Source organism: Lipophrys pholis (genome assembly GCF_963383615.2).
Source record: "Lipophrys pholis genome assembly, chromosome: 2".
Taxonomy (NCBI): Eukaryota; Metazoa; Chordata; class Actinopteri; order Blenniiformes; family Blenniidae; genus Lipophrys; species Lipophrys pholis.
Genome location: NC_137636.1, coordinates 12867284 through 12881783, shown reverse-complemented (window position 1 = coordinate 12881783; position 14500 = coordinate 12867284). Strand labels below are relative to the sequence as shown.

At 42.0% G+C, this 14500-nt stretch overlaps 1 protein-coding gene across 3 annotated transcripts in view; it reads right to left on the bottom strand.

Annotated features, from left to right (window-relative positions):
* sox6 (SRY-box transcription factor 6) overlaps positions 1–14500 on the bottom strand; it is a 126996-nt gene that overhangs the window by 69653 nt on the left and 42843 nt on the right. For all 3 annotated transcript variants that reach the window (XM_080491128.1, XM_080491127.1, XM_080491129.1), the window contains 2 exons: positions 13105–13342; positions 10000–10210 (listed from right to left, as the gene is read on the bottom strand). In XM_080491128.1, coding sequence (XP_080347254.1) covers positions 10000–10210; positions 13105–13335 — 442 coding nt within the window. In that variant the 5' untranslated portion in view covers positions 13336–13342. The remainder of the gene's footprint in view (positions 1–9999; positions 10211–13104; positions 13343–14500) is intronic.

The window sequence follows — 14500 nt, the reverse complement described above, 5'->3', positions numbered from 1 at the left end:
GATACTTTTTAAACGAGTTGGGAAGAAATAAATACGTAAAGGTATTATACAGAGTGCAGGCCAGAAGAAACCTAGGTTGAGTTAACCTCGCTGGTGTGTTCCCTCTCTATCGCCTCGAATTAGAGAGGTCAAAACAAAAGCAAAAAAGTTGAGGAAGAGTGAAAGATTGCAGGGAAGTATGCAACCCAAGGAACCTGAAAGTAGGAAGAGGGCAAGGAAAAAAAAAATCCAATCAAAACTTCGTGAGGAGGAGATGAGGAGCCAAGATAAACCAGTACTCAGAGCCCCCAAAACTGCAATCTCCCCTTAAGCCGGAGAGTGGCAGCTGGCAGAACAGCTGGTGAATAGGATTAATGTCAGAAGAATGAAATAAAACTCAACATATGTCCGAGCCTGAGGTGTTGGGACTGTGCGTGATTGTGCCCCCGATGGATGCCATGTGTGCAGCTGGAAGGAGCTGCTGTGCTGCTCTGCTTTCTACCCCACAAGGTCACTTTTAAGAACTAGGACCATTAAATGCTTGGATAGCAATATGAACTTTTCATTCCCTCTCCTCTTCTCTCGTTTGCTTTAAAGTCTGTATTCGAGCAGCAGAGGGAGTCTGCTGAACACAGCAAGGGATACTTTGAATTTTAATAGAGAAACAAAAAAATGCTCTTTTAATTCAATTAAAAAAGATAAAAACAAAGAATCCGGCGAGGCCAAAAAGGCTTTGAAGTGGCATTGAGCTCACATAATATATTTCAGTCATTTGTGCTTCTTTATTCAAATAGTTTTTAATAATAATAATAATAATAATAATAATAATCATAATAATAATCATAATAATAATAATATACATTTGTTCATCATTAAAGAATTCATATATTTCCAACTGCATCATCACTGTTTGTATAATTCAATGAGGTAAATGCAATACCAAAAAGCTCAATAGAAAACAATTACAGGTGGGAATTTAAAAAAGACAAACTTATAGTGCTTGTCTTCATGTGTTGCTGGATATTAAAAAGAATGAGCAGACATGTCTTCTGGAATCGCAGCCAATGCAGATAAGAGGATCAGCTCTTGGGAAGATGAGAAATATGTAGAATTAATTTCAATTTATAATTTCCATTTGATGTTGGTAATCATTACGGTCCACACACTGTAATAAATTATAATAATTTCACACAAAAATTTAATTACTGGGTACCTTGCATTGGAGGGATTTTTTTGGGGGGTAGCCTGCAATTTAACTGTCAGATATAAACTTCCCAGCTAATCAATGCTGGAAAACATTCACATTTATTCGTCTATGTTAAATTAATAGATGTGTGAAGAAAATGTGGAGTACTGTGATCATAGCGGTTCAGTGTGATTCAGTAAATTAATGGGTGTCTGACTCTACAAGGACAAAAAGAGACTAATAGGATCCACATGAATGCATTACAATTTGCAGTGAAGCCAAGTGTCTGGTACAGATATTGAAACTTTATTTCATAAACGCTGGACAGCCACGGTGTGTTTGAGCATCTCCGGCATATGATGAGATACTCAGCCACAAATTATGTGAATGCATCAAGACATACAGCAATAGCATACTGTCAATGTTCTGTGTGTGTGTGTGTGTGTGTGTGTGTGTGTGTGTGTGTGTGTGTGTGTGTGTGTGTGTGTGTGTGTGTGTGTGTGTGTGTGTGTGTGTGTGTGTGTGTGTGTGAGAGAAACAAATTCTAAACTCAGTGAGAGGCTATTATTAATCTTCTCCGCTGCATTTTGGATTTTTCATTTTTAAACAGTAATTAAAATTGTTTATTGCATATTATGTCCAACTTTGTTTACTAAGATGCCAAACTTCAGGATGTAGACTTGCTGCTTGCTGGACTGTAAGACCAAAGGTCACTATTTACTATTTTTAGAATATGTTGTTTGCTTTCTGAGGGCTATGCAACACCCCCACCCCCACCCTTCTACCCCAAAAGAAGGGAAAAAATAACTATTAATTTAAATAAATGAGTACGTATATTTGGTCACCCTTGTAGTTTTGCTCTGTTAGAATTCTCAGTATCTCGGTCATTAAAAAAATATTTTACACAAAAACATAGAGAAATAATGAAGTGGCCATAGTACTTCTAAAGGTTAAGCCTTCAAACTCCTGAAGTCTCCATTCACTTACCCACGGCTAAGTTTCTCAATGTGCTGTTGTTCAAGTTCAGTAACAATAGAAGCTGTATGTTTCTTTTGACTCGGCTCGTTCCCTTTCTGTGGGATACGGAGCCATACGGACTGCAACCTGCTGGGCAAAGATGGAGAAATTTGTTTGAGAAAGTCGGGCTCATTAGTCCAGCTCACAACGGAGCAGCGAACAACAGAATTATTGTATTGGCATTGCTGAGCAGAGTGCCACCCGCCCTCAAAAATAAGTGACAAAGAAGAACATTTTGCAGTAATGCAAGTATTCGTTTTTGTACGTCGTATCCGAATGATTTAACATTGTGAGAGGTAATTGAGGCTACTGTATTAGTGGTTGACTGTGAACCACTGGTCCCATGCACCCTTTAAAATTGTGCTCGAAGTAGTTCAAAAGAGAGACGGCACTCATCAAATGGTTATCGTCACTGGCACCCAAGGTTTGCAGTGCAGTAAAACACATTCCTGCTCATTTTCTCTGACATTTTCATCACATCTCCTTCATGCGTGCAGTGTTATTGAACAAGAGGAAAGAATACGCAACGACTGAAAAGGAACATGTGTTCCATCACTCCTGATTAAATAGTCTCTTTGTTCAAGACGCAGCACGTCAAAGTTTTGTCTAAGAAATTCATGCTTGCTGATTTAGGGGAAGAAGAAAAAAAAACAAAACAATGCAAATATGTTAATAGGCTGCATCGACGCCACTTGTCATGTTTGGTCGTGTCGAGGCGGATCTCTTTCCTGGATGGCTGACGTACCTCTGACTTACAGAACAAGTCTGAAATGTGCTCTGAAATCATTAGCAGGCCACAGAGACAGTCTGTGCCCGGGGTCTGAGTTACACTCGCACTATTTTGATCCGTGGTCAGATGACACCGGTTCTTTTGTCAAGTTATGTGTGGAGAATGCTTGGGAGCCGAATGCCACAGCCAGGACAGTGATACTGAGCTGGCACATAAGTCTCCCTGTGTAGCCCTACTGCAGGCATTCAAACACACCGGCACACGCACAGCGGGACACATGTGCCCTCACAATGCCCCACATCCCATTGTGGAATAACCCTATTCCCCCATTTCTGGCTGCCTCGGCCCCTCCCCCTCCTTTACTCTCCGTTTAATGTCTTCGCAGCTAAACCGGGCATTTGTCTCTGAATTGTAAACCGGTAGATGGCCCGATGACAAATATAGTAGCATCAATAACTTCTGCCGTCTTGTGTGTCAGCATTTCACTAACTCCGTGTCCCCCTAATAACTGCAGTGTCACATGAAGCAGGCCCATCAGAAACTTGAGATGATCTGACCATCCAGTAAATCTTTATTCTCCTTTCAGCTTTTCCTCAGATTTACCCACCCTCCCTCCCAAATTCCTGCTGCAGAATCAGTGATGTCATGCACCACATTTCTATATGCAGTTTGATAAAATGCAGTGAAAGAGCCATACCTACGACTAGTATGTGGATGTATGAGCATGTGAAGACAAACAAGCCTCTGTGCAACCCTGGCTGCGATTTGTCTCTCAGAGACACCCGTTTCCTCCTATCAAGGGGTTCCTGTGCAGCCAGTAAGCCAGGATCACAATGGAAGTTTTGTGCTGCATGGGTGCAGGGGGACACGCTCAACAGCTGAAACCCGGGAAGATGGCCCCTGGAATGCTCCACAGCAGTTGCTACTGTTGACTAATCGGAATATGAGAACGAGGGAAGGTGATCTTGAATGCAAAGAATGGCACATTGAAGAAGCAGCTGCTTGTTTTGTCATCTGAATGACCAAGACAGCAGAAAGGGTTCCCATTTTGAAAGGGGCAACAAAATCTATATCTTAGCTTGTGTAAAGTGAAACCTGTGTTGGCCTCCATCGCCCTATGGGGACGCGCCTGTGTTATGTGAGGTCTCTGTATTGGACCAGATAGTAAATACATAATTCAGCAGTGGACCAGGCACTCTGAGCTGCCTATTCCTCTCATGCAGCCACCCCATTTAGCAGTGGGCTCTGATCTCAGGCTGGCAGTGGAGCAACTCTGCCACAGGAGGATAAGAAAGGGTGGGAAACAACATTTATGGGAGGAAGGCAAATGTTGATCTGGACCAGATAAAGGTGACAAGATGATAGGGAAGTGCACAAGAAAAAAAGGGGGAAGGAGAATAGAAGTGAAAGATCAGATAAATCTCATAAGCAATGCCCAAAAGAAAAGAGGATGACAAACTAAAAAAGGGGGAGTTAAAAAGGCTGGGGGTCTTTTTTTTTTTTTTTGGTGAAAGTTCACATGTCAGGCTGGCAGGCTGCCCGCGGCATACAGCCGAAAAATCTATTTAACGTCTGCTTCACAGGGTGACAAGAGGGTTGATTGGCAGAGAGCAGAGAGTCACTTTTGATCATGTGTCCTAACAAGCGATTCCAGCTCATGTCTCTTCAGCCTGAACAGATCTACATTACCTATTCAAACAAAAGTGACAGACCAGAGCGCTGCTCCGCTGAGCTGCTGCACCACGCCACAGGCCAAGACGAACACACACGCACACTCAGCGGAAAGCCCCCGCTGACATGTACTGTATATGCATTCATCTACACACACCATACTGGCTATCTGATCAAATAGAAAAGGAAACTACTGAATTCATTATGACAGAAACAACAGAATAGTAAAGGATGTGGAAGCACAAACACTCAGGAGAGTCACAGTAGCTTGACTGGTGTTTGGCCCATGCATGTATCCTGTCGAGAGGGTTGTGGCCTCACACCCTCTAGTCGGATCGGTGCGATCAGAGGAAAGCGTAGAGCTATGTTTGAAGAATACCTCAAAATCTGCAACCAAGGCAACTGGATATCCAGCCCTCATTGCATATGCATGGAGTCAAAGGCTCATGCTCAGATCATTATAACAAAGATTCCTATTAATTAGGTGGGATAAAGCAGAAGCAGATGACATGGCAGCTGGGATGAAACGAGAGGGGAGAAGGGCGGGAACTCAGAGGAGGGGAGAAAGAGCATCAATCTGTTTTGAGGGCAGCGGGAAGGTGATTTTATTTTCGTAATATAATGTATAATACGTAAACAAATCATTAAAGCATTACAATCTTTATATACCACAAATATATAAATATATATATATATATATATAAGTATTTTTGTTAACAGTAAATACAAATCCGACAATACATCAAACAAATCTGTTGATGGCATGAAGCACCTGCAGGCAATTTCAGTGAGCCTCCATGTAGAGTCAGCGGGGGCAGCGACACTGACAGGGGACAGTGTTACAACAGAGTCAAGAGTTCATCAGTGCTAATCAGACCACAGGCTTAGAGCTGATCCCATTCTCTTCCCGAGCTTTCACCCATCCCTGAATCTCATTACACGGCGTGTTGTAATAGAGGATAATGACCTGGGGCTACTCACACAATGCTGATCACTCCCCCACACTCAAGCTACTGCACAGTCATTATACAGTGATAATACACAACCTCACTGGGGAATTACTCTTACAAATAAAGAAGAGGTGAGAAAGGCAGAGCAGGAGTGGAAGACATGTCTGAGTGGTAACACGGGGCCACATACACTTCAGTTATACAGTATAACCCTGTGCCTGCATTGGCACACCCCGCTGGGGTGCTTTATGGCAAACAACAGTGCTTAGGGTACCTGCAGCTGTAATACGCTAACTCTTGTCCCTATAGTCTTTAAATGGACTTCTACCTGAGACTAAAAAGCATTTGCAGTTTGGCAGGTGGAATTGCTTCTCTTTGCTGAGTTAATTAGCCGTGATTCTGTCAAAGGGTTCCAGGTGTTGAGCACTCTATTAGATTACTTACTGTATCTTTACTGATTGGTCTCAAAAGGATGCAGTTCAGAGATACAAAGCACCTTGCTCTATTTTTAACTTTTGTCTTAGTACTTTTAAATATTTGGGTGCCTTTTGGCAGTTTATCTCTAGGATTTAAGTTTGTAAAGTGTCGACGACTGATCTGTATTGCCTACAACTACAAATCAAGTCAAAGGTGTCTACTATCTTCCATACAAAATCATTGGAACTGAGCAGCTGTAGTAGATATTAAAGCCATTACAGAGGGTTTGACAAGGCTCTGTTAATTGATACAATGTAAGACTGGACGAAGGAATTCTTTAGAGATATTATAGAATCAATAACCAAATATATCATATTGAGAACAACTAATCTTGTTTTCAACTTTTTCCTGATCGAAATACAACTTCAGTTAAATAATCATTCCACTCACCAGACCAATAAGAATTACAGTGCCTTTGTTTCAGCTTGTCCCTCAATTGCGCAAAGACAAAAAAGACACAACTGCAGCGGTTTTACTGGCAACCACTCAACAAGTAGCTCCAGAGCCCCAGAAAATCCCTAAAAGCTTAGACAGCAGGATGAAACCCAACTACCCGCCCTTGTCTTGGGGACGACCATAAAGACCCGACGCACAAGTATTTCTGTGTTGACTTGCGCAGTATTGATTCATACTTTAGTGCATTATATAAAACTGTTCTAATTGCACGTGAATCAAATCAAGGTCACCTTGGGTTTTTATAATGGTGGCTATTTTTCTTTTTACCCTAATACTTTATACTGACATTTTTAACTCTTGACAAGTGCTGTCTGGAGACTTATCCATAAATAATGCATTTACAATACCTAGTAAATAAACATGGGGCACAATCGTTAGCCCTGCTGGCAACTGGGCCTAATAGAGCTTTTACAGCAAAGGTGACTATTCAGCTAAATGCGGTGCTCACTGCTGGGAGGACATTTTCATTCATTAGCACAGTCACAAGCACTTAAAGCACTTTAAGGACCAGAACTAGAGAGTAAGGGTGGAAGGATAGAGGGGGTGAAAGGGTACAATTATATAGAGATGGAGGGATGGAGGAATGATGCACGTAACACTGAGCACTGTCCCTATTGTTGTAATGTTTAAAAGGCATTGTGGCTAATGAAGAATTCCTACAATAATATTCTTGTATAGAATATACAGAACTGATAGAACAAGCTAAAAATTTCAAAATTTTGAAATTGTCATCACGTGCTTATTAGTCCTACCAACATGTCAGTTTACCAAAACCACCAAAAATAAAGTTATAACTTAACCGTCATCAGATGACATCAAACGTGCAGCTTTAAAAAATAAATAAAAATAAAAAATGCCTCTGACTTCAGCACATCATTTCAGGTTCTTGCAGTGTAAAAAAACAATTTCATGTGCTCAATGGAAAGAAGCATAAATAGGTAATAAGGTCTGTCAGAAATACATTGGTACCTTGTCCTGGAACCTTTTCAACCAAAACCTACTACGTCACGTAAAGTGGGACTTCATGTTCAATATAGGAGCAATGTACTGTGTAAAAACTGTGGGCCACACACCATTTGTTTTCCCCTTTCCCCTTGCAGTGGCTGCATTTATCCTCAGTCCATCAGGACAATGAACTGTCTTGACCAGAAAAGAAAGCCCGGAGAAGAATGGTAGCAGATGGTAAAGATTCTCTGAGGACCTTGGTGATCCCGACCAGACAGGCACCACAGCAGCAGAATTAGGCACAGCAGTTGTCGTGGGTAGATAAGCGGTATATTTAGCTCATCTGTTGCTCGTAGCACATTAGCAACATCATTAAGACAACAAATGGCTTCTCCAATATTCTTGTGTGTTCTTTAATAGGTTAATCCTGTCTTTTTCATTCCCAACTGTGCCACTATCACTCCATAAACAAAGACATAAGATTATGATTTCTCAACGGTTTCTCTGAGGTTTTCCTTACTCAGTTTCTGAGAATCCCTCTTCCTCCATTTTACAGTAATCACTGATCATCACCACCGGAGCTTTCTCAAGTGCTCTTCAGAACGGAGTATCTCTCAGTTCCTACAGCCTGGGGACAGCATACTGAACTTTGTGAGCCTCTTGTCTTCTGCTGTGTTCCATGTTCAGAAACTAATTTCCTCCAACAAGGGAGTTTATTTTGGTGGCGATGATACGCAGCGCATGAGGCAGACCAAGTCGCTATTATTAACAGGAGATTAAAACAGCTGTATGGCACTCTAAAGCACCCTCTCCTTCCTGCACTAACATACGGCCCTGGATTACAAGCTGCACTTGACCATTTAAATTACTGCAACAACCAGCCTTCACCAGCTGTGGCTCATTACCATAATGCCCGCTGTCGCTACAGAGAGCACTGACAATCTTACCCTGAAAATCAACTCAACAAGGAACAACACACATATGAAAGATATTCTCACCTTAGGGTATAACAAAGTGGTAATAGCAAAAGCATTTTCCTTTCTTTTACAAAAAGAAATTGTCCTGTAAGGTGCTGAGAGACGCCATTCTTTTATCCTGGGATCAGCTCCAGATCAAAACCCATTGTCAAGAAGACTAGTGGCAAAAATCCTATATACCCCTAATATTTATGTCTATTGGTATGAAGAAAAAAAACTGCATTTGTAAAATGCCCATGGACTGAAGAAAAAAATACTTACTGAGGAAATTTTTTTGCTGCGTTGCAATATTAAGTGTGACTTGAGTAATTCCTAAGATCCTTCTACCTTCTGATTTCTTTTTAAATTGTGTTTCACATCTTTGGGCTATAAAAAATTTTCTTTACAAAATAGGTGAAAATTGCTGACACATGTATGTCTCCCTATGTTTTATATATATATATATATTATTATAAAAAAAAAATTTTCCCTAATCTAATCGAAACCCTTCTGGGTAATTTAAATACATTTTGAGAAATACATATTTTTCCTGTTGTGGAAAAATCTATAATTTAGCATTGCATCAAAGGAGCGTTGCCCATTCTTTGAGTTCTGTTTCAGATGACAACACAAAAAATCACTCCCATAACAGGATGTGGCTAAACCATTATCTGGCAAGAGGCCTGTGATTCTCTGATACTAAGATAGCCAAACGAACACTTAAAAAAGAAGTGGCAAATTATTTTTAGGCTAACAGAGGTCTAATTTATTCGTCTGATGAAGTGCTTAAGCTAAGAGCTCCCCAGACACCAAATGAGACACATGCATTCCCAAGGGGGTTTAACATTTGATTGGATGTAGTTATATTACTACAGTCCTAATTAAGAAGGGGGATGTGTTTCAGCAGCTCTTTCAAATATTTGTTTTTCCGCCATACTCTTGATAGACTGCAGGCTGTAGGAGGGAGAGGGAAGAAGGGTAAAATGGGTACAGATATGACGGAGAACTAGCGGTCCCATCTCAGGATTGGATCTCTTTTTCGTCGTTGATAATTGTAAGAAAATCTCAAAACCGCTGCCACCAAAAATGTCCACGATGTGACGGATGAGGCTAATGAATGCGACAGAAAACAGGTAAAAATCCCTGAGAAGGGGTTGGATTGTTTGTGGGTAGCTCACATTGACGGATAACTGCGTGAAGTGAAAAAGTGTTCTGTGTAGCAAAATAAAAAAGAGGTAGTGTTCCTGGCATCAGGTCAGCACTATGAGTTTTATAGTCGAGGAGTTTTCCTTGGCATGAATGAAGACCACACTTATGCTGAGGTGCACTGCCACACAGTCTTTGTCACATTGGATTTGGTTCAGAACAAACTGGAAACACTGTAACGTCAGAATTCCCAACGCGCGCGCATGTGTGTGTGTGTGTGTGTGTGTCTGTGTGTGTGTGTGTGTGTGTGTGTCTGCTTGAGCTTGACACAAAGAGATACAAGAGAAAAGAGGTCGTCAAGAGAGAAACTTTTTTGAAAGGGGAGGGAAAATTTGGGACAATCAGACAGACGTTGGAGGAAAAGAACATTTCTCAGCACAAACCTTAAACACACACACACACACACAAACACACACGGAGTCGTACCGTCTTGCTCTGTCTTTGTCATCTCCTCCAACTTCTTCTGCTTCAGCGTGTCCACTACGTCTGCCAGGCTTCCTTTGCGGCGCTCCGGAGTTCCAAACGCTGATCCGCTCAGCAGGTCACTTCGCTCCCTGGCCCCCTCCTCAGGCTTGTGTGGGGAAGTGGAATTGTTCCGGAAGGAGTAGAGGGAACATACTTTATTGCTGTCAGATTCCTGTAAGACAATCAACAGTTGGGAGGGGAGACAAGAAGGAATGGGATTCGTATTAAATGATGAGTCTGTCTCTGTGTTCTGTCAGAGCCCCATTGAGCATTTTGACGGGGCATTTTTTATATATTTTTTTGTCATTCAAATGCAGTGATTGCCAGGTTTTTTGCAGCTCAGGGGTGATTTGGCCATATCAAATGGCTCCTCTCTGGCTTTTCATACAGCAGCTTCTGTATTTTCACCACTGCCTAGCTGCTCTTGTAAATGAGATATGACAAGTGAAAAATTGAGATGAAATGATGAGGTACACTTTCATAGGGCATATCCATAATGTGCTCAGGCTTTACTTTTCATCTGCAGAGACTACACAGTGAAATCTCCCAACTGTAATCTTTCAAATTGCTGTTGAGTGTGCATTTGTGTTAGGGTGACTGCTGTGTAATTTGTTCATTTTCGAGTAGAGACCTATTCTCAACTGAGTGCCTTGAGCCATCGTAAATCTGTGTCCTGTCTCGAGCTGTTGTTGTTTTTCAGTCCCACCTGTGTATGGTTTAGTATTTAACTAAGGGTCCTGTCTCTGGCTGACTGGCTGAGTGCTCCCTGTGCACAAACAGAGACATGAAGGAAAGAAGGAGAAGAAAGGGGGAGGGCTTGGGGGGGGGGGGGGGGGGGGGGGAGAGGAAGAGAATACTCCGCACTTGGGAGCGTAATAGCCAGCACACAGACCATGGCTGAGGGTTGCGTCTGACAGACGGTGGTGTTAATTATGGCTCGTGGAGTCTGAGAAAGCAGAAGGTAGCTAAGCAGCCAGGAGTTGCAGCCTATAACGGGGGAACAGTTATCTCTGATTTAAACTTTGGCCCACAAAGTGAGGAGAATAAACATGACACGCAGCTGTATCCAACATGGAAAAGTGAGCTTTAATCAACAGTGGCATGATAACAGAGTGTATTACAGCATAGTTAAATGATACAACCATGTCTGGAGCCACTGAAAATCCTAAATAAAAAGTCAGGAATGCAGTAAACTGGGCCCGGGTGTTGACAGTGCCAATTTCTCATCCCTGTGTGGCATGTCGAGCTTCAGGCAGAGTTGCGGCGGTGAGTAGGGTGGTCTGGTACCAAGCGCCAGGGTGGCACGACCGAGCGGCCTACTCTGCGCCTCCCAACCCTGTGTTGGATGATTATGCAGCGTGGCAGAGACAGTGGAGAGTGCTTGAGGGGAGAGGAGCAGTGCTGGGTTAATCAGCTGGCGTGGGTTCAGGGCACAGCCCACACAGACACATGGCACAGCAGTGGAGTCAGGTAATCAGCAAAGGGAATGCTCGCGTTCCTTCCACCTTATGCCTTCTTTTTCTTCTCTCCATCTCTTTGCTGTTATCCTCCATGTTGCTTTACCATGGTTTGCTCATATCCCCTTTTCACTCTTTAGCATCTTTTTTTTCTGTTATGCCTTGAGCTTATTTTCCCTTTTTAATATTTTGTAAACACAATATACTTGGGAAAAAAATCCCACTTTTCACTACCGTCGATCGGTGAAAAGTGTCTTGATTTAAGATCAAGGCTACATGAGGCGATAAAGTGAAATGGTTCAACCTTTAACATTTAGAATAGCCATTCCTTTAGACATTCATGATGTGAGTCACTGAAATTGTGCTCAGGTTTTCAGGCCTGTGTAACCTTTTATTGTTTCCTGATGTCACTTTGATGGCTACTAGTCTTGTTTATCTCCATGTGCCATTTTGACTTACAGTATACTTTCTATACAAGCCTTCACTCTACCTCCATTTTATGTGCAATGTGAAAAAATAATTCCCATATGTAGCAATTAATAATTAACTGAATGATTTACCCAAATACATACAAACCAAAGATTGTTATTTTCAAAATAAAAATTTAAAAATGGCTATGATTGAACATATTAAACAGAAATATTATAGAAATGGCTATTAATGGTAATTATAGTAATTGTTTTTTGGTTGAATAGTGGCGGTAGTCCTATACAAGCTAAAAATATATATATACTGTCACTGGCATTAGTGGCTTCCCCTAATGTGTCACACATCAAGAGACCCTGAGAACTCTTCATCCTGTCAATTACCTACACAATCTGCATACATACCCCTACATTATGAGGAGCAGGCTGCTGCACAAGCTATTCATGTTTCTCCGAGTGTGTGCATGTGCGCATGTGTGTGTCAGTATGCTCTGTGTTGTGCTGCAATGAAATGCTAAGGTGTCGAGGGTCTCGGCGGCCAACTGCAGAGCTACTTCAGAGGCCCTCTGGGTCTCTTTAGCATGGACCCGTCTGTCACACACAACCACCTGCCCCCTATGTCTATAGCCCACAAGTACTGGTGTTCTTCCTTGCTCTGCTCACATCAAAAGCAGCACTGAACTCAAAATGTGCCGTGTCTGGGGTCTTGCTGCAGATGTAGCTCATACACAACAAGAACAACAACACACGTCTATCAAAGACAGATATTTCTTTTATATCAACAAGAAGCCAGTGGAAGCCAAGAAGACTGCCTACGCGTCTATTCATCAAAACGCAGTGCCATTACGTTATTCAGGAAGAGTTAGAAAACCTCTCTTTACACCAATAATAGCTCATGGTTTAGAGCTTGCCGAAGCATAGGTTTCACAGTATATGGGAACCACAGGGCTGGAGTATCAGCTCAGTACATACCAAGGACAATGATAGCCAGTTCAGTCCAGGGATGAACAGAGAGACAGCAGAGCACTGTGTGAGGTTTGAAAAGGTCCTCCTCATGTATGTCCCAAATTCATGTCACTGCTGTTTTAATTGAACTATTTTTCTCCACAAGGGTGTTTTGTTGACATGGAATAGATGGGAAAGCATTTGTGGGTGATTTCACTAGGTGTGTTTGAATTCCTCACCATGCGGTGCTGGGCTGACACCAGGCTGTCCCAGTCACTCTCTGACGGTACGCTGCTGAGCTGCTGCAGTTCATCTGGTGCTTTTCCATGGAGCAGACTGTGCAGGGGCAGCTGTGGTGTACCATGGGCCTCTGCGCTCTCATCTTTCTCCCAAGACAAGTGCTCCTGACTCATGGCATCATCCCCGTCAACCACAGTGGCAAAAGGAGATGTGGCTTGCTTGGAAGACATGACTCTGCTGTTGGGACGATAAAGAAAAAAAAGATTACAGGGATAAAATATCATGTGAGGAACCATGTTTGCTTAAGTGCTTCATAACTGAAGGGGAGTTCTATTGAATTAGTTTTTGCATAGCTGTGACTATTGGTGCACGTCAGTATTTATTATCAAATGCTCCACCTGACTGCCACCTGTTGCTGCCCTGGCCCGTGCTGTTTGGAGCACACCATGGGGTCCCTGATCTTTTGTTTAATTCCGATGGATGACTTGATTCTGGGCCGAAGCCATGCCTGCTTGGGATCTGGACGAAACCCCAAGAGTGACTCGGGCAGAAGGTCAGCCAAAGTAGGGACTCCATCCACAAAAGAAATGTAACCAACGTGAAAACTACAAACCATAAGTTTGATTTTACACTTCTTTTCCAGAAGACTCATATAGTTTCTTTAACTTACAAATAGATTTTTTTGTTGCGCTTCAAACTTCTATTTTTAATGATTCACCTTTTGTATGTTTTAATTACACTCTGAAGCGGTTCTTTTGTTTCCACCAGACAAATTAGAAAGTCACGAACAACACTATTTCTTCCACAGAGGCCAACAAATCTCACTTAATCAGCCCAAAAACCAAAAGCCAATGGTAGAGGACTAAATTCACAAATCTGTCACATGCTTTCAGGAATATCACAATGACAATTTACTTGATATCAGGTGCAAAGGAAACTCATTTTAGCTGTGTTTGTTTCTTCTTCATACAACCAATTCCACTTTTTCTTACAATTAACGATGCTGAACTGTGCTTGCACCTGCAATTAAGCATTTGGTATTTTAATTAAAAGGGGGGTGATATGGCTTTCCTCCTTGTGTGAAGTTGAGAAATTGAGCTGAAGTGTGTTGAACTCCTGGTCTTCCCTTAATGTTTGTTTGTTTTTTCAACTATGGGACACTGACCATTAAAACTAGAATGTGACTACTCGGGGTTCAAATCTTCTCAGGTGACTGAGTGTGTGCGTGCCAGTCTTGCATGTAAGAAAGAGTAAAGAAAAATCAAGGGTGTGAAGTTATAAGTGTGTGTTTACACATGACAAAACGCTCAGGGAACATTTCATCACCGATCACCATCTGCCCTGTTCTCCTGCTTTATCCACAGGGGTCAGTGTGACAGCATTTTAGTTCCACTG